The 18,563-nt window shown below is 29.5% G+C and overlaps 2 protein-coding genes across 6 annotated transcripts; one reads left to right on the top strand and one right to left on the bottom strand.

The window, feature by feature from the left end:
- The first annotated feature begins 1,175 nt into the window (after positions 1-1,175).
- Positions 1,176-5,818, top strand: LOC127255340 (E3 ubiquitin-protein ligase RGLG2-like). Of its 5 annotated transcripts, none has more exons than XM_051280838.1 (13): positions 1,176-1,390; positions 1,749-1,811; positions 2,264-2,503; positions 2,616-2,700; positions 2,811-2,951; positions 3,043-3,156; positions 3,237-3,334; positions 3,741-3,820; positions 3,913-4,018; positions 4,234-4,361; positions 4,453-4,633; positions 5,360-5,416; positions 5,532-5,818. In XM_051280838.1, the coding sequence occupies exons 3-13, from the start codon at positions 2,276-2,278 to the stop codon at positions 5,610-5,612; spliced, it is 1,299 nt and encodes a 432-aa protein (XP_051136795.1). In that variant the 5' UTR covers positions 1,176-1,390; positions 1,749-1,811; positions 2,264-2,275; the 3' UTR covers positions 5,613-5,818. The 5 variants fall into 5 exon arrangements, with proteins under 5 accessions (XP_051136795.1, XP_051136791.1, XP_051136792.1 ...); XM_051280834.1 differs by having other exon boundaries at positions 1,690-1,811; XM_051280835.1 differs by having other exon boundaries at positions 1,687-1,811.
- A 2,871-nt stretch (positions 5,819-8,689) lies between these two features.
- LOC127255313 (probable galactinol--sucrose galactosyltransferase 2) lies at positions 8,690-17,802 on the bottom strand. The gene is made up of 14 exons (XM_051280800.1): positions 17,259-17,802; positions 14,195-14,421; positions 13,328-13,418; positions 13,195-13,243; positions 13,032-13,123; positions 12,853-12,960; positions 12,651-12,770; positions 11,927-12,337; positions 11,707-11,848; positions 10,902-10,969; positions 10,676-10,810; positions 10,357-10,583; positions 9,780-9,868; positions 8,690-9,210 (listed from the first exon to the last, which is right to left on the bottom strand). The coding sequence occupies exons 1-14, from the start codon at positions 17,723-17,725 to the stop codon at positions 8,929-8,931; spliced, it is 2,508 nt and encodes an 835-aa protein (XP_051136757.1). The 5' UTR covers positions 17,726-17,802; the 3' UTR covers positions 8,690-8,928.
- Between the last annotated feature and the right edge of the window lie 761 nt (positions 17,803-18,563).

Raw genomic sequence — 18,563 nt, 5'->3', positions numbered from 1 at the left:
TTATGTTACTATTAAATCCGCTAATATTTTTTAATTCATTAATAATAACAAATATGTCACTATTTTTTATTTATTTATTCTATTATTTTATTATTAATTATTTAATAAATTTTTTATAATGTACTTTTATTTTTTAATTATATTTTATTATTAAAATATTATTAATTTTCAGTCTTTATCTTAATTTTTTTTTATAATATTTCATTTTATTTTTCATATAGCATATTTTTATGTTAAAATTTAGTTACATATCGATCCAATAATGTAGTATAAGTTTTCTGAATGTTTGTTTGGATTGTTTTGAGTTTTACTATTCACAACCTTTTTTTTCAAAATATTAAAATATATATTTTTTAATATTCTATTAAAAATATTATTCCATCCATCTACTAAAAATATTTTTATTTTTACTTTTAAATTTTACTCCATTCGTCCATATAATTTGTTCATATTTTCTATTTTCGTCTGTCCACATAATTTATTATTTTCTTATTTGAAAATATAATTATACACTTTAATCACATTTTAAATTTTAAACTTTATAATTTTTTAATCTTAATTAAACTATTTAATTATTTTAATATTAATTTATAATTATTTTTAGTATATAATAATTATTTTTACTAATATACATGGAACAGAAAAAGTAAATATATTATTCAGATCTTTTCAATTTTCTTTTTATATTAGTAAAGCATTCCAAAGTAAATATAAAAGTATTCATATTTTACCATTCAATTATTTTTATATTAAAAAGTTATTAGTAGAAAAACAACATAAATTAATTTTTATTTATATCATATAAAAAGTTAGGGAAAAAACTATTTTTATATTAATATAATTAAAATTCATCAATTTTTATTATAATATAAAAATTTTATCAATTTTGATTTCAATATAATCAAAATTTATCATTTTTGGTCTCAATATAAATAAAATTCATCGTTATAATATAAAATTTTAATCAATTTTAGTCCCAGAACCAAAACTCGTTGGGTTTAATTGAAACCTTATTTATTTTTATATTTTTTTAAAAAATAATAAATTTTGGTTATATTGATATTGTGATTTTTTTCCAAAAAAGTTATTTAAATCTTAAATTTCACCTTCGAAATCGAAACAGAAAATCAAAACCCCATACAAATATAAACACATAAAAATATGATTTTTGAGTTGAAAAGAGAATTTTGATGGAAGAAGAGTAAGAGTCTTGCAGAGGTAAAATTCCCACATGTGACTCCCTCCTTCCTCCCACTTTGAAGACGACAAAAAATCCATCGCAAATCCAACCGATTTCCGCCTCAATCCATTTTCAATCGGTTGTTGTTGCTTCACATACACTACTTTCCTTCGTCTCTATCTAATTTCTCTCACACCAAATGCAGGAAAGGTAAGGCTGAAGGAAGGAGATCTCGAATATACTTGCTTTTGTAACTTTGGTTTTCATCTTTTCAATTTTAATTTTTTTGATGTTTTAGTTGCTTTGTTAATTCTTTGTTCGGTGATAATGACGTTTTTTGATTTTATTATTATTTTTGTGTGATTTTATATTTGGTGAAACTTTTGTGTAATTGTTTTTCACTTTGATGCTGAGATTGTTACAGGTAACTCTTGGTTGTTTATGATTTTTTCCCCCTTTTCTGATGCATTGTTTGCGTGAAATGTTTGTGATGGATTTCTGTGTAGCAGGAGATTGTTCTATTCGGTGATTCGGCAAGTAAATTGAAGCAATTTTATCGAATTTGAAGGTTTCGGTTCTGTGCTGCGTATGCCAGTGGATCTATGCTGGAATTGTAACTTTTTCTGTTGAGGTAATTGAATTAGACACGAAGGTTTAACCTCGGAGAGGAGAAATTTCTAGGTTTTGTAGTTAAAAATTCCACAGGCAAGGGTTAGCTTTTAATTTTCATTTCAATTTTTTTTTGTTGTTGATGTGGTTCTTGTCGGTTAGCATTCTTGCTGTGGGATTTGTCAAAATCATAGAGATATACTTGAATCCATCCAAACAGAAGATTATTGCTTCATTTTTGTTAATTGAAATAATCTTTCACTGATTTTCAATATTTGTACTTTGGTTTGGCTCACTTTGGTGATGTTAAACTTTAATAATTTGCTTTGAAATTCGATATTGGTTGAAATTACTTACGATTTTTGAATGCTTACTTTTTAGATAGAAAAATATGTTTTGCTTTTTTGTGAATTATTTTGGGTAAAGCAGTTTATGGATGCACTTTAAGTCTAGAAGTAATATCTAATCTTTTAGGTTGAAAAGCTGATGGGTAACAAGATATCAAAAAAATCGATTTCTGGTCGATATTCATCGTATGCGTCAAGTTCGAACTGGAACCATACTGCCTATCCACAATCATCGTATCCTCAGCCAAGTCATGGCTATGCACCTCAACATTCGATGTATGGTGGCCCGCCCCCGCCTCCGGAGTCTAAGAGAAGATTGGAGAGGAAGTTCTCTAGAATAGATGACAATTACAACTCCTTAGATCAGGTAAAACAATCTTAAGCATGTTCTCCGAGATTATTGAAGATTCAAGTGTTAATTTTTCTTAGAATTGTGGTATTATGAGTAATTATGTTATAAAAATTTAACGATTGTGCAGGTCACTGATGCTCTTGCACGTGCTGGTCTAGAATCCTCGAACTTAATTGTTGGTATTGATTTCACAAAGAGTAATGAGTGGACTGGTATGGTTTCTGTTGTCTGAGAACAAATTTTTTATTCTAATTTGCAGATACCGATGATTGCATTGATATATATATATATATCTACATATTTCTTTTGTTTTTCTTCTCAGGTGCCAGGTCATTTCACCGGAGAAGTTTGCATCATATTGGAGATGAGCAGAATCCTTATGAACAAGCCATATCGATTATTGGACGAACACTCTCCAAATTTGATGAAGATAATTTAATTCCTTGTTTTGGATTCGGCGATGGTAATTTTTATTGTCTGGATTCATATGCCAATTTCTTTTGAGTTTTGAGAACTGAAGGCTGATGAAATAAGTGATGATTTCTTATTGCCAGCTTCAACGCACGATCAAGAAGTCTTCAGTTTTTTCCCAGACGAGAGGTTTTGTGAAGGGTTTGAGGAAGTGCTAAACCGATATAGGGATTTAGTTCCTCAATTGCGGCTTGCAGGTTCAATTTTTCTGATTCCCTTTATACAATTTTTTATCAGTCTTGTCTTCCTACGACAAGTGTTTTCTATTGTTGAACAGGACCAACATCATTTGCTCCTATCATTGAAATGGCTATGACCATCGTCGAACAAAGTGGTGGCCAGTACCACGTGCTGCTGATCATAGCTGACGGACAGGTACCAATTATTTAAATGGGAAATTTTGTCCCCGGGGCTTTATTCCTGAAAATTTAAGCTATACAAGAACACTTTGATAGTTTGATGATAGCATACATGCGAAATGCTAGATTTTCGAAAAGGATTTATGTTTCCAGTTCTGAGTAATCCCTCACTTTGTGAAAACAACAGCTCAAATATCTGATAAAAAGATGTCGAACCAAATGTGATATAGAATACCCGAAGAATATTCCGTATATGTTTTATGTTTAATGTAGTTTCACTTGGGCACCATAACTTTTTTCATATACGAGTATACAGCCAGACTGGTTATAAACCCATTAGTCTATACCATAACAAATGTGAATAGCCGAAAAATTGATGGTTCGGTTTTTGAACCCAATATGTGTAACTATTTGGTATATAGGTCACAAGAAGTGTCGACACTAATCGTGGCCAGCTAAGCCCCCAAGAGAAGAAAACTGTGGATGCAATCGTCAAAGCTAGGTATTAGTTCATTTCCACTCCCTTTCAAGCATCTTAGTTCTTTTAGACACATGAGATTCCTTCGTTCTTGACACCCTTTCGGTTGTTTACAGTGAGTACCCATTGTCTATTATATTGGTTGGCGTTGGAGATGGGCCGTGGGATATGATGAGGGAATTCGACGACAATATTCCTTCCCGGGCTTTTGACAATTTTCAGGCAAGTTAATATATTCTTGATAAATCGAAGTTGAGATTAAAATCCCGAGTCGTGTATGGAATTGTAAATGAAAGATTAATCATGTGTATTTGGAAAAATGTATCCAAAGCTTCAAAATCTTAATCACAACTCGCAAAGGTTCTTCATTTTTTATTTTTGGTGAGAATTTGTTAATGGTTAAAGCCATAACATCTATGGTTTCTCTGCGTTTCTAGTTTGTAAACTTCACAGAAATCATGTCGAAGAACATGGATCGGGCTCGAAAAGAAGCTGAGTTTGCGCTCGCAGCATTAATGGAAATACCTGCTCAGTATAGAGCAACTCTGGAGCTGAATATTCTTGGGTAAAACTAAAATCCTAATTTTTTTTTTTTTTTTTTACAAATTACGACAAAATTTCTATTGCCATCTTCTTACATTGAAATCTTAATCCAGTGCTTCTAGAGGAAAGGACGTTGATCGAATCTCACTACCTCCTCCCCTCTACGGCGCGGCATCTTTCTCCACACCAAAGCCTTCCCGTTCCAACAGTTTCTGTCCCAGTGCACCGACTTCCAGCAGTCGGGATTCTGCTCCGCGGTCCAGCCATTCCGGAAGCCACACTTCTGACAACCATGTAATAATCTCTAATTCTCTCTCTCTTACATTAGTAATGAATCAAGCTAATCGATTACATAACTAATTGCTTGAATTATACTAATATTCATTTGAAAACTTAATGACCTTGATCGAGAATGATATATTAAGATCACATCCTTTAGAAACAATCGATAAATCACTTGTAAGGTCTGTCGGTAGTATTTTGGTACCTAAACTGAAACGATCCTAGAAAAATGCATACACATTGAGCCATTTTATACTTGAATTAGTTTTTATTTTTTAGTTTTTTCTAGCAACTAATATCACATGATATGCTGCACAAATTTAATCGGAAAAATACACGGAGAAAGTTGATATCCCATCTAAATGTATACATTTGTTTTTTTGTAGTACATTAATGTATAATAGTATTTTATTAGTAAGTAGAGTTTGTAAGAATATTTTGACAAATTTGTATTTTATACTTTATGGCTTATGTATAAAACAATGTCCCGAGTAACACTTCTACTATTAATAGAAATTGTATACATATTTGGATGGGAAAGACGAAAATGACAATATATACTTTTGGATGAGACAGAGTGAGTACTCACACATATATTTTTTACGATCAATTTATAATTATATAAATATATTCTTAACTAGTCATATTATTTCGAATACTTCTTGATTCAATTTAAGTCATAATATCTATGGAGGTTAAGAACAACATTGGTTTTCATTTATGTAATTATTATTGCAGCTTTGCCCGATCTGCATTACCGAGCCAAAGGACATGGCATTTGGCTGCGGACACCAGGTACAACTCTTGCTACATTTCTTACATTTGATTGTGGAAGCCCGGGAAATATTTTACTGAGAAATGATTGATTTTTATTTTTTTTCTGTGCTCTTGTCGTGATTCTTGTTTACAGACATGCTGTGAATGCGGACAAGATCTTGTCTCGTGTCCTATTTGTCGAATGCCCATCGAGACAAGGATAAAGCTCTACTAAATAATACTCAAGGTCTCATGGAAGCTGCCTATTGTCGAATCTTTCTTGCATTATTTGTGCCTACTATTCGAACATGTTCTGAACATTATTTTTTTCTATCATGAATTTATTTATTTCTCTTATGTACATAAGTTTTGAACATAATAGGTTTGTGACCTTTGTTATGTGGATTAATTTTGATAAATTGGAGTTTTATTTTATTTTTCCTTTTTTGGGAATAAATGTACATAAGTTTCTTAAATTAAACTCGTTGTTACTTCACGATTTGGCGTGATATTTGTTACTTGTTTTTGTTTTTTGTTTTTTTTTTTTTAAATTGAGTTTTGTCATTAGTTGGTGATTTTTATTTTTTTTAGTTTTGGATTTTTTTGCTTGTTTGAATTTAATGTTTAGTAAGAGGAAATAATCTTTTGTATAGAAAATTGTAAAAATTGAAAGGCAAAAAAATGAAAATAATTGTCAAAGTAAACATTAAGTTTTGAATTTTCTAAAATATATAAAGCTCTATTTATATAATTATATGTACTTTTTCAAAAGTTTGCTGACATTCATCAATATGTATATTTTAAAAAAGTATTATGTTAAATAATTACTCCCACTGTTCATTTTCTAATGTCCTATTTGATATTTACACTATTTTTAGACAATTATGATTTTTTTATAAAATAACAAATTTGACAAATTTGCCCTTAATCTTATGTATAGAAAATAAAAGAGTAACTAAAGTAAGAGTAAAAGAGTAAATTTTGTGTATAAAAATAGAAAGAGGACAATAATTGTTGGATATTCCAAATAGGAAAGTAGAGCGTTAGTTTGTGGACGGAGGAATTATTTTTTTTTTATAAAATATTACATTAAATAAATAATAATAATTTTTTTTTATAAATATTTAATTATTTATTTTTATTTTCTAATCTTTAATATTTCAAAAGGCTTTGTTTAAATGGAACCTAAATTACAATACAACTATAAAGTAGATTTTCCTTGAAAATGAAGGGTGTTTATTACAAAGTGGTTGCACATAAAATAATAGATAGAATAAGTGAAACGTATGTAGTATGTAGTACATATATATATATATATTATCAAGATATCGTATTTAACTATTTAATTTACTTGAAAAAAAGATATTTTTATTTAAAAAAAAAACATAAGGAAGACATTTTAAAATTTAAATAAACTGTTTCATTTGCACGATTGAAGTATGTCCAAAAACAAGACACTACCAAATGTATAAATGCAATAAAAACAACCTGCCCTAGATTACTACATCCAATATTGTATTAGGTAGGATGTTTGTGTGCTTATAAAAAGTATTTTGTAGTATACGAAACATAAAGTAACAATGCAAATTTTATGTTAATATAATATAAATATAACATATCTATGAACGAATAATATATATATATCATAAGTAAGCATGGTGCGGATTTAATCGAATCACCATATACTATTCAGGTAATCAATATATATATTTACACATATTTATAATAAACATATACTATATTATAATTCAACATATATTATATTATATGTTGTATTATGTGTATGACATGCTGATCCGATTAAGTTAGTACTATGTTGATTTGGCCCGATCAACATATGATCCGCATCCATTAATGATATATACAATACATGTTTCAACAATAACCATATATGCGCTTATCATTATAATGCGCTAATTAACATTAGAATCAAACCGATATATAGATATACATCATATCATATGCTACACCAACATAATATTCTAAAACTAATACCAATACAATATTGGAATCTTATCAAGTGTTAAAGAACAAAAAAAATTGAAGGAGAGCCTTTCTCTAAAAAAAAAAACAAGGTTTAATTATAAATCGGGAAGTCTAAGTAAAAGTTCGGTTTTACTATTGAGTAATTAGATATTTGATAATTTGCTTTGTTGCTTATGTTCCATGAGTTACCGATGAAAGATCCTTGGGAACAATATAAGCTTTTCAACAAACTTTCTTCCCCACTTTGCTTTATTGTCTTAATGATTCTGGCTTATGTAGGCGAGTTGCAGCCTGCAATCCGAACTCAGGACGCACTACAAAAAAAATAGTATATTAGTAACAGAATTCCGTCTCTAAAGTTCACGTAGTTAACGCAATTCCCTCTTTAATTCCGTCTTTAATGTCATTAGTAATTGAATAAGTGAATTTAGGGATGAAAAAATCTTTGTTACAAAATTGATATTTTCTTGTTGTGACGGGTTTTTGTGATAATACCAATGCATTCAAGATTAGGTATAATGAGTATAAAGTTCTACAAAAATTCTTTTTATCCTATAAGCTTTAAGGTGTACGAAAATTTTATATTTGATTTTCATTTTTAAAGTAACAAAGAGACTTCATTTAATTTAAAACAATTTATGTCGGAGGTAGACCTACGTCAAGATAACCCCATCTTTGAAACACTTTGATAGTGTTCTTGGATCAAAATCTGATATAATGAATCAAACTCTGGATAGAGTAAGAATTTTTTTTTTTTTTTTTTTTTTTTTCATGACTTTTGCTAGAGTAGCGGTTTGACAAGCAACCTCTACTCGAAACATAGGAAGAGTTAGCTAGAAAGTTCATCTCCTCACTTTCGCTATGTTCATAAAATCATGTAAGAACAAGTTGCAATTTCACAATGTGCCACCAAGGAGAGTTATCTAGAGCGCACTCGAAAAGTAATAGCTGACATTATAATAATAAAAAAAAGAATAAGGACTTTATGAAAGAATGAACCCGCTGCGAATCCTCGATGCTAGTAAAAATAGTCTACAATGTAATCAATGAGGATGTAAGAATTATGCTATACTTCACTTTTTAACTAGTGTGATTTAATTGAGGTGTGATTTTTCATATATTAAGCTTGAACAAAGGATTTACCCAATATAGACTCAAATATTTCTGTATAAAAAAATTTGTACATTAATAGCACAACTATATATCCATATTAAAAAAAAAAAAAACACATTTTCTTATAATAAAATATTGTATATCTCAAGGGTATTTTAATCTTTACATATACATACGTTCTACTGAATATAAAATATTATTATTCTTTAATCAAGATGTAAACGGTAAATACTTCACCACAAAATATCTTTTGAAACAACATTCTTATTACAATCCAAAATTCACAATGGCAACCTTTTCAACCTTTAAAATGCCGACGACAACAACAACATCATCGGCTTATTCTCGACTAGATCATCTGAACAATCGATCCAAATTTCCCTTCAAAAGAAAAATAAAACTCCAAACCAGCCAATTTCATTGAAAAATCGATTGATCAAAACAAAAAAATGCTAATAGCAGTAACTAATATCCCTGACTTTGCATTCACCTTCAAGATTTACGATAAGCAAACCATTGTCTGAAAAATACACAAATTCGAATTCCTCGCCATCCACTGTGCAACGAACCGGTTTCTTACTTGAGTATGCACCCAACCGGCCGCTGCCTCGGGCTTCAATTATTACACTCTGTTCCGAAGCTTTTTGGGACAACCTCAAACCTTGTACCGCTCCCCCGGAGTTGTACATGTCAATTAACCCGATCGGAGCAAATTGCAAGTCCTCGTTCAAAACCTGTCCATGTGAAGCTTATAAGTATCTAAAGAAGAGTAGTTTTATTGTTAATAGTGTAAAATATACAGATAGTACATGGCTTTTAATGGAATGTAAAAAAAAAAAAAAAAAAAAAAGAAAGAAGAGAGAATCATGTAAATTTTATTGCATAATAATATGCCTTTGTGTTAACTAAAATTATACGTAGAATCTCTATTTTTCGCACAAATATAGAGATTCTATGCATAATTTTAGCTAATGAAAAGGTAGTTTACGACCATAAATTTTATACAAGATATTTTATGCATTTTTAATTAAAACAAAGGCGGTGGGAATGTAGTTTACATTTTCTTTTTTACTGAGCAACAAATAAAAAGTTTCGGTACAAAAGTAATTTTGATCCTACTAGAATGATCAACATTGAGAACTAATAAAACCATCTAATAGAACCAAACTTGCCATTTTACCTACAATAATTCACACACATACATATATATATATTTATTTATTTATATGTATATATTTTTAAAGACGCGGATCAAACTTTTTCACGTAAAGGTGAGTATTGAAATGATCGATTGATTACTTACCCTTATCGGAGAGACGGTGAATACTTCACATTCAAGAGTGGCTAATGACACTTTGATCCTTTCCTCTTTGGAGAGTCGAGAAAGCGAACCTATACGATGACAACATAAAAGATATAGTTGCGCACGCGTGTTTTTAAGGATATGTTCTCTTTGAATTTTATTTTATTTTATTTTATTTTTTACATTTTATAGTCAAGTTTATTGAGATCAATGCATATTCGAAAATAAAATTCCAATTTTGTAACCATATGCACACATGAATCAAATTCAAAACAATTAACTATAGAATCAAATTTCTTCAAGCTCGATTTCCAAATATTCAGTCTCCGTTTAAATAGATGTTTTGAAAGTTCTAGTGTTTTGGATAATTTGAAAATAGTAAAATTTTGGAGTTAGTAAAATAGTATTTGAAGTAACGTTTTGTGAGAGTAAAAATGTAATCAAACACTAGTGTCGAAAGTTTCAGAAGTATCTATGTAAAGTGAGCAAAAAAATTTGAGTTCCAAAAACCTAAAATTCAAATTCAAATTCAAATTCAAATTCAAATTCGATTAACGATTATGAAATTAAGACTTACCGGTATGAAACGCGTAGGCAGCACATTCACCATCACAACTTTCATCAGTAACTTCTTCAAGAAAATCGATGTCTTCGGGACTCAATTGGCTTGACAAAACTCGAGGCTCGGATGACGAGTTGGCATAATGCGCCGGATCATCCATCATCGGCCAATTTCCGGCTCCTTGGCAGTTAAACACACCGATCACTCCCGAAAACTTATTCAAGTTCCAAATCTTCAACAAGCTATACAAGTTAACACTTTAGTATATGAAATCCTCAATAGCCTAAAAATGCTCATTGAAATTTGAAAAATCGATGAAATTTTGCTGTTTCACCTTTTGCCATCGACTACAGTGTCCACAAATAAGCAGTCGCGTGTGGGCCGTCCAGCATATCGAGCTCTTAGTATCGAGCCATCGGGCAACACTAATTTCTTCAAGACTTTGAAATCGTGCTTTCCGGGCTTGTCGCTTATGTCATTATATTTGAAAATTAACAATAACGTATTTGGGAAATGTATAAAAAATATCGCATCAAATTAGTTCGCTAGCGACACCTTACCTCACATACACCGGGCATCCACCTAACGCTCTTGCCGCGCCGTGGAATTCGGCTGTGTAATGGTTGCTCTAACATAGGATGCATCGAGAAAATACGATAGTAAAATAATAAAAATTAAACGATCGTCTCACCTAAAAAATTTATAACAAAAAAAAAAAAGAAAAAAAGAAATTCATATGATGTTGTACTCTCTCCCTCCCACCCAACCAAAAGTATATATTTTACTATTTTCGTAAATGCTACCTCACTACTAACAAAATATCATTTAATTTTAAAATAAATTATAAATATACTATTACATGTACTATTCTTTTATACAATATAAAGTACAAAGAACAAAAAGAATAAAATTATCTTATTTATTATGATCAATAAAAACACTTCCTCCGTCATTCAAATTTATTCTTATTTTTTTATTTTTTATAATTTAAATTTATTTTTATTTCATTTTTTAGTAAAAAATGTCACTTTTTTTTTTTTTTATCCAAAATATTTTTTTTATCTATTTTTCTTAAAAGCCGGTCAAATGGGCGTACTTTTTTAGGACAGAGTTATTTCTTAATTTACTAAAAACGGGTACATTTGAGTGAGACAGAGGGATATATAAGAAAGTAAGAATTCACACACTCCCGTGCGCCATAATACCGTGTTAAATGTTCGCCTAAGGATGTATCTATTTATATTCATTTCTTCTAACTCGAAGTCCATTTTCCAAAAATAATGACACCTTACGACTTCATTCGCTCGTCGTGTAAGAATTCAAGTTTTGTACCGGAAGAAACGGTTAGTAATGTCTGAAAGATACCTGGAACATGTCCCAATCGGGCACGGAAACCTCTCCGAGCAGAAGGCTATTGAAGGCCACGGAAGCAACGTGCAAAGTTTGAAACGAAGGCTCCCGCGGCATGAAGTCTTCCGACGCTCTTGCAGTGGCACTCTTCTTCGAGCTGCGTAAACATAAATCACAGTAAAAAATACCTGAGAAATCGAATCAAAAAATTTAAAAACAAAAAAAGAAGTCGAACCTGTAAACATAATCGTTGTTCAAGCTCATACAGCTTATCAAATTATTCTCTTCGAAATTCTTCGCAATTGACTCCTCTAACGCTCCTTGAAATCGTTGGGTAACGGTGACCCGGCCTCCGTAACCATTGCCAAGTGTCTCTGCCAGATTTTGCACGTCTACTTTCACTCCGTCAACATTGCAGCTGGAAAGATAGCTGTGGAGATCGTTATAAAAGTCGTAAGCTTTCTCCGGATCGATAAGACCGACTCCGTATTTTTCTATACTATCCATGGCAATGTCACGGATATTTCCTATGTTTCCGGGAGATTGCAAGGGATGTATTATCTTCGGATTGTATTTCTTCATTTTTTCCGACGATGGAAGAAGCCCTCCCCAGTACCCGAGCAACGCGTGCCAAACGTAGATGAATCTACACCGAAACGCGCAAATAATTACGAAATGTTAAAAAATACCCCCTCTGTACCAGTTAATTTGTCTATTTTAGCTGAAACACGGAGTTTTAGGTATTATATAATTAATAAGTAATTAAGAAGTGTATTAACAACAATAATTACATTGTAATAAAAATAATTATAGATTAAAGTGATTAAAGTGTATAATTATACTTTAACAAAAATAAAATGACAAATTATGTGGGACGAATCGAAATAGAAAAAGTGAACAAATTATATGGAGTGGAGGGAGTAAATGACGAGAAAAAAAAATCGAGGTTTGCGATATACTTCACGCTATATTCTTCTTTGATGTAGTTGACAAGGTCGCGGAGATTGTAACACGAAATGTCGACCCCGGACGCCATAAATTTTGCACTTTCCTTAATATCGACTAATCTACTCGCAAATCTGCAGATGAACAACAAAAATAAAACTTATTTCCGATTAAACAACTATCAAGTTTAAAAGATTCGACGGTTAGATTACTCACTGTGTTCCTTCGATCAATGGCTCGCCTTCCTTGTGAAACTCATTACACGTATCTTGCCATCCGTCGTCGATGATCAAAAACTTCGGAGGGCAACCACCTTCTAGAAAACTGCATTGAATCATTAAAAAGAATTTGCATTCAACCGCGAGCGCGAAAATTATTTTTGTACGTCGACTTACCTTTCGAGGCCTTCTTTAATTCCAACCGGATTTACGTCTTTATAAAAAGCATCCCAAGTACACCAACCGAACCAATCTAAATGTGCCGGTTTCTACAAACGAAAGATTCACCACGTTTCAACTAAAATTCAGCTCAATGTTGCGAGCATTGCAAAATTCTCACCTTTTTGTTGACAAGATTAGTGAATGTGCCTTTGCACTTCTCAAGAATCCTGTGCACAAAACAAAACATGTACCGTGACGGAACCTTAAACAAATGGCGCGTAATTAGAAGAAATTACGATTCGCCTACATACTTGAAAGAATCCTTTATGAGCTCGAAAGGGTTACGCCCCGAATTAATGAGAACGGATTCAGTCACTTCCATGGTTTCGATTTGTTCGTCTCCTACAACATTCCAAGTTCGAATATCCAAAATCATCACGGTGTCATGATACAACAAGCTTGTTCCTTTAAGGTTTGGTTTTGATCTCGCATTATTTTCATCGTTTTTTTTCTTTTTTTTTCACTTTCGAAACTGTCAAATCAAACACTTAATTTTTTATTTAAATATATCATACACAGAAAAAAATAAATTTTTAGTTCAAAATATCTTTTTATATCACGACCAAATGTTATTTCAATTTAAATTTTTATCATTCTCAGACCCTACACTTAAACCCAAACCTCCAAACGTTAAAGGAACATACCATGTGTTCAAGATATCAAATTATGAGTGCAAATTGGGTCAAATCAACATTAGGTGTGTTCTTTTACCAGACTTTACAAAAATTCTATTATTCCCCAAAACTTTCCCTATGAGAACATCAAATCTAAAATGTATTTTTTATATTACAATAAAAATCAATTTTTCATTCAAAATATCACATCAATACCTATTTATATTACCCATAATACTAATTTGACCCAATTATCATATATAATAAAAACATACAACATATATTTTTGTATACCACAGTATATATTTGTGTTATAACAAAGTATATACTGTGTTATAAATATATTGTATACCTTTATTACATAACAACGCTGATTTGACCAAATCAACATATATAATAAAAATATACGTAAATATATGTTATATACCTTTATTACATTAGTCAAATCCCAATCAGCATAGGATCCGCAACCTCAAGTTATTCATGTAGAGTGCTCAAACTTACCGCTTTCGACACACAATTCAAGCTCGTTCGATGAATTCCCTTGCAAAGTCGCGCGGAATTTCCCTTCCAATACAGGCAATAGCAACACATAAAAAGTGTCGCCAGCCGGATCCGTCTCTTCGAGTAGCAGCATTTGTGTCTCGATCGGGATGTCCTTTCCCAAGCTACCAAAACGAGGTATCATCCACCAAATTTTGTGTCTGAACAAGGACACATACTTGCACTCCCTGCAATGTTCGAGCATCGAATGCACCAGCTGATCAAACCAACTGTCTTTATTACATATCCACATATTAATCCAAATTTTCGAAATTTGCTGTACAAAACAAGGTATTGATGTTGAAAAGATATAAGAAATATCACTATACTCTCGGAATTTATCATCACATATCTCTCAACATTTTCTCACAATGGAACCTACTTAAAATTTTTTATTTCTATTGCTCTTCTAAAATAAATATAAACATATATATTAAAAAATTTCTTGTTTTTTAAATTATAACAATCATATACAAATATATATATATATGTATTATTTTATTGAATTACACTTTTTATAATAATTGAACATATATTTTAAATTAATTTTTAATCAAATATATTATTGTTCAAAAAATCATTAGTTTGTTTACTATTCCTAATATATACTGTAATGTTTATATTCGATTATCTCACCAAAATTAACAATTCAATGCAAAATATTATTTTTTTTATATTACTAATACCCGACACTAAACAAACATCTCAAACTAAAATACTAAACAAATAAATTCATGTTCTTTTTTTTGAAGTTTGATTTCAGAATGTTTTGCTATGTAATTCTCAAAATTTTCTACAAATATACATTATTTATTTTTTCTTAAAAAAATATTATTTAAAGTAAACCTTATAAGTCACATTTAAAAAAAAAATTCAAAATGAAAAACCCTCCAATATTTAAAAATATATATTCTCACCATTTAATAGCAAGCTTTTCATTTGACTTTTACATTAAAGTAAATTAATATTTTATTAAATATAGTGTAAAAGAAAAGTGTAATATTTATTTTGATATTGACATTAAAGTAAAAGTATTGTAAAAAATAAAAATAGGAATATTTAGTTGATAGTTATTTTTACTATTAAAAAAATATGAAATTTTGATTTCAATAGACTAAAATGGTAAAATTAATTTCTTTTATATAATATAAAAACTAAAAATAAGGTGTTGAAACATTTTTGGAAAGAGAAAGTGTATTTGATTTTTATTTGAAATTTGTTGTGTAAGAAAATATACTACTATTTTTTATTGATAATAAATTAAATAATAAAAAATTTGAGTTTGAAATAAAAAAAAACTTCTTCCCATACTTATCAATGTATTCGTGTCCCAACTCCCAATTCTTGCTTACCACTACAATCTCTGTTGCATACTTGCATTTGTTGGGAATTTCTCATAATATTTTTATTATTTATTTTTTTTAAAAAAATATCAAATTAAATAATTATTTTTATTTTTATATTATTTTAAAAATTAATTTTATATTCAAAATATCACAATAATATTTATTTATATTAAATAAAAAGCTATTCAAATCCAAATCCACAAATAAACACAATATAGTACTTCTTCTTTCCCTCAAAATTATTTCTTTCATATTATAATAAATATAATATAAATTAATATTAAAATCTTTTTTAATTTTTAAATAAAATAACAAACATACAATGATACATATACATAAAATAAAATATATATATATCTATATATCAACCATCTTATACAATTTTACTAACAATAAAACATTACTCTCTCCATCCCAGATACCACGTCCACATTGCCATTTATGTCCGTCCCACATATCATGTTACTTTCCTTTTTTGAAAAATTATTACACATTTTAATTTCTTTTTAAATTTTTAAATTTTTTTTTTAATTTTAATTAAACTAATTAGTTATCTTAATCTTAATTTATAATTATTTATATGATAGGATAATTATTTTCACTAAAATATTTTTAATTATCTACTAATTACACCCCTCCTAAAATACCGTCTATAGTGTAGCAGACACGATATCTGGGATGGAGGGATAATTATTTTTTATTTTATGATAAAAACCCCAATATAATAAAAATCCCTTCAACCTTGTTTCGTTTAAATATAATCCACTTCCGTTTGATATAATTTACTTTTTTTTTTTTAAAAAAAGTATCATATTAAATATATATATATATATTTGTGTTTTTAGTAAAAATACACAAGATACTCTTTATTTATTGCGTGAAATTAAAATAAATATCTATACGTAAGTTTTATACAAATAAAAAATAAAAAATATTTTAGATAATTTTGTTGAATAAAATAAATGAATAAATAAATAAATAATGGATCAATCACTTATTTTTATAATTTTTATAAAAATCAGATAACAATTTGTTTTAAAAACTATAAAATAAAAGATTATTTATTTATTTATTTATTTATTTTATAAAAAAAACTATTTAACATATTTTTCATTTTTTATTTGTATAAAATTTTCGTAATTTAAGTATTTCGGACAAACTTTATATTAATGCAATGGATTTTGCGCAATAAATAAAATAAAAAATATTTTGTTCATTTTTACTGAAACACAAAAATATTACTCTCTCCGTCCCATAAGTAAATATCCATTTATTTTTTGCACGTAGTTTTAAAAATATTAGTATTATATTGAGATATAATATAAATAAGTTAGAAATGACTAAAATAACTTTATTAGTTATGTGATATAAAGATAATGATATTTGTGTAATATATTGTAACTTGTAAGGGTATTTGTAATACTAGGTAGACAGTTACTATAAAAAAAAAAATGAAATGAATATTTTGTTATCAGACAGACTAAAACTGAAAAATGAATTATTTATTATGAGGCGGAGAGATACTCTAATTTTTTATTTTTTTATTTTTTTTTTCATAAACATCAAATCCAATATTAATTTTGAGTTCTTTTCTCAAAATTTCAAATTTTAAAAAATCTCAAAAAACTTATATCTAAAAGAATTAAATTCGTCAAAATAAAAAAGGTATAAGAACTTACTGAAAATGACCAAGCCGAAAGACATGTCTGGAGCTGGGAGAAGTGGAGGCAGCGCCAATAAATGCAGCAGCAGCAGCAGCAGCAGCAGCAGGCAAATCGTCGAACACCTGGCGGACAACAATGTTGGACGGCACACCGACCACCACCGCCTTCCCATTCACAATTAGGGTTCCGTCTTGCACCGCCGCTGTCACCGTCATTTTAGCCTCGCCGCCAACAATATTCCTTGTCCGGACACGATTATGATGATGATGTTTGTCGATATTGTCGAAAATTCTAGGTTTCGATTTGGGCAATTTGGGGATTTTAGAAGAACAACGGAAAATGGATCGTGGAATTAAGGTTCGGAAATGAAGAGGTGAATGAGGAGAGCGAAAGGTGTGTTTGGATTTGGTGAGAAAGAGGTTTAGGAAATTCGGGGAGGGTTTGGTGGAGGAGATATATATACAACTAGTCAAGGACGCCATTGCTATTCCTAATTTGTCATTGCTATTGCTATTGGTGGAGAAGATTAGTTTGGTCGTCGTCGAGGCCACTATTTAATTTCATTTTCTTTGGTGTAAGAATCAGACAAACTTTTGACCGAATTTGGGAGCTTGGAATTGATTATTTGATCATGACTAAGGCTTTGTTGTGTATCAACTTAAATTACTTTTATAGACACGAGTATCCATGAATAATATAGGTTGCTGAAAGCACGCTCTTCGAGTAAAAGTTAACGTGTTTCTATTTTGGGACGGTCAATTACAAAGTTTACGTTTTATTAAATATTCTATTTTTTTCCACAAGTACCCTTACTTTACATTACATCGTTACTTTTACACAAAAAAATAAAGGCAAAAATGTCATAACATTATTTTTAATTACCCACTATAATTAAAATACTATTATTTTTTAAACACCGCGCCAAAAATAAATATAATCCTTATAAATGGACGGAGGGAGTATTATTTTCGTCTAATTTAAAATATTTTTTAATATATTTGTATATTTTATTTACAAAATATAGTTTTTTATTTTATTAAAAATAATTATATATTAATATTAAAATATTTAATAATTTGTATTTAATTTATAAATATACTATAATTACTTTATATAGAGTTTTACATACTTTACCCAGGGATGTCTCGTATTTTTTTTCTGCTTTGAGTAAAAATAAATTATAGGTTTTATAAATACATTATTAAAATATATATTCAAAATATTATCATTGATTGGCGTCGATATGACAAAATGTTGACCGTGACGGTTTAAACAGTGTCAATTTAAGAAAAAAAAAAAGATGAAAACGAATTGTCCGTA

Source organism: Andrographis paniculata, unplaced genomic scaffold, assembly GCF_009805555.1.
Source record: "Andrographis paniculata isolate CXL003 unplaced genomic scaffold, ASM980555v1 Contig53END, whole genome shotgun sequence".
Classification (NCBI taxonomy): domain Eukaryota; kingdom Viridiplantae; phylum Streptophyta; class Magnoliopsida; order Lamiales; family Acanthaceae; genus Andrographis; species Andrographis paniculata.
The sequence above is the reverse complement of the archived record's forward strand: the minus strand, read 5'-3'. Positions and strand labels throughout refer to the sequence as shown.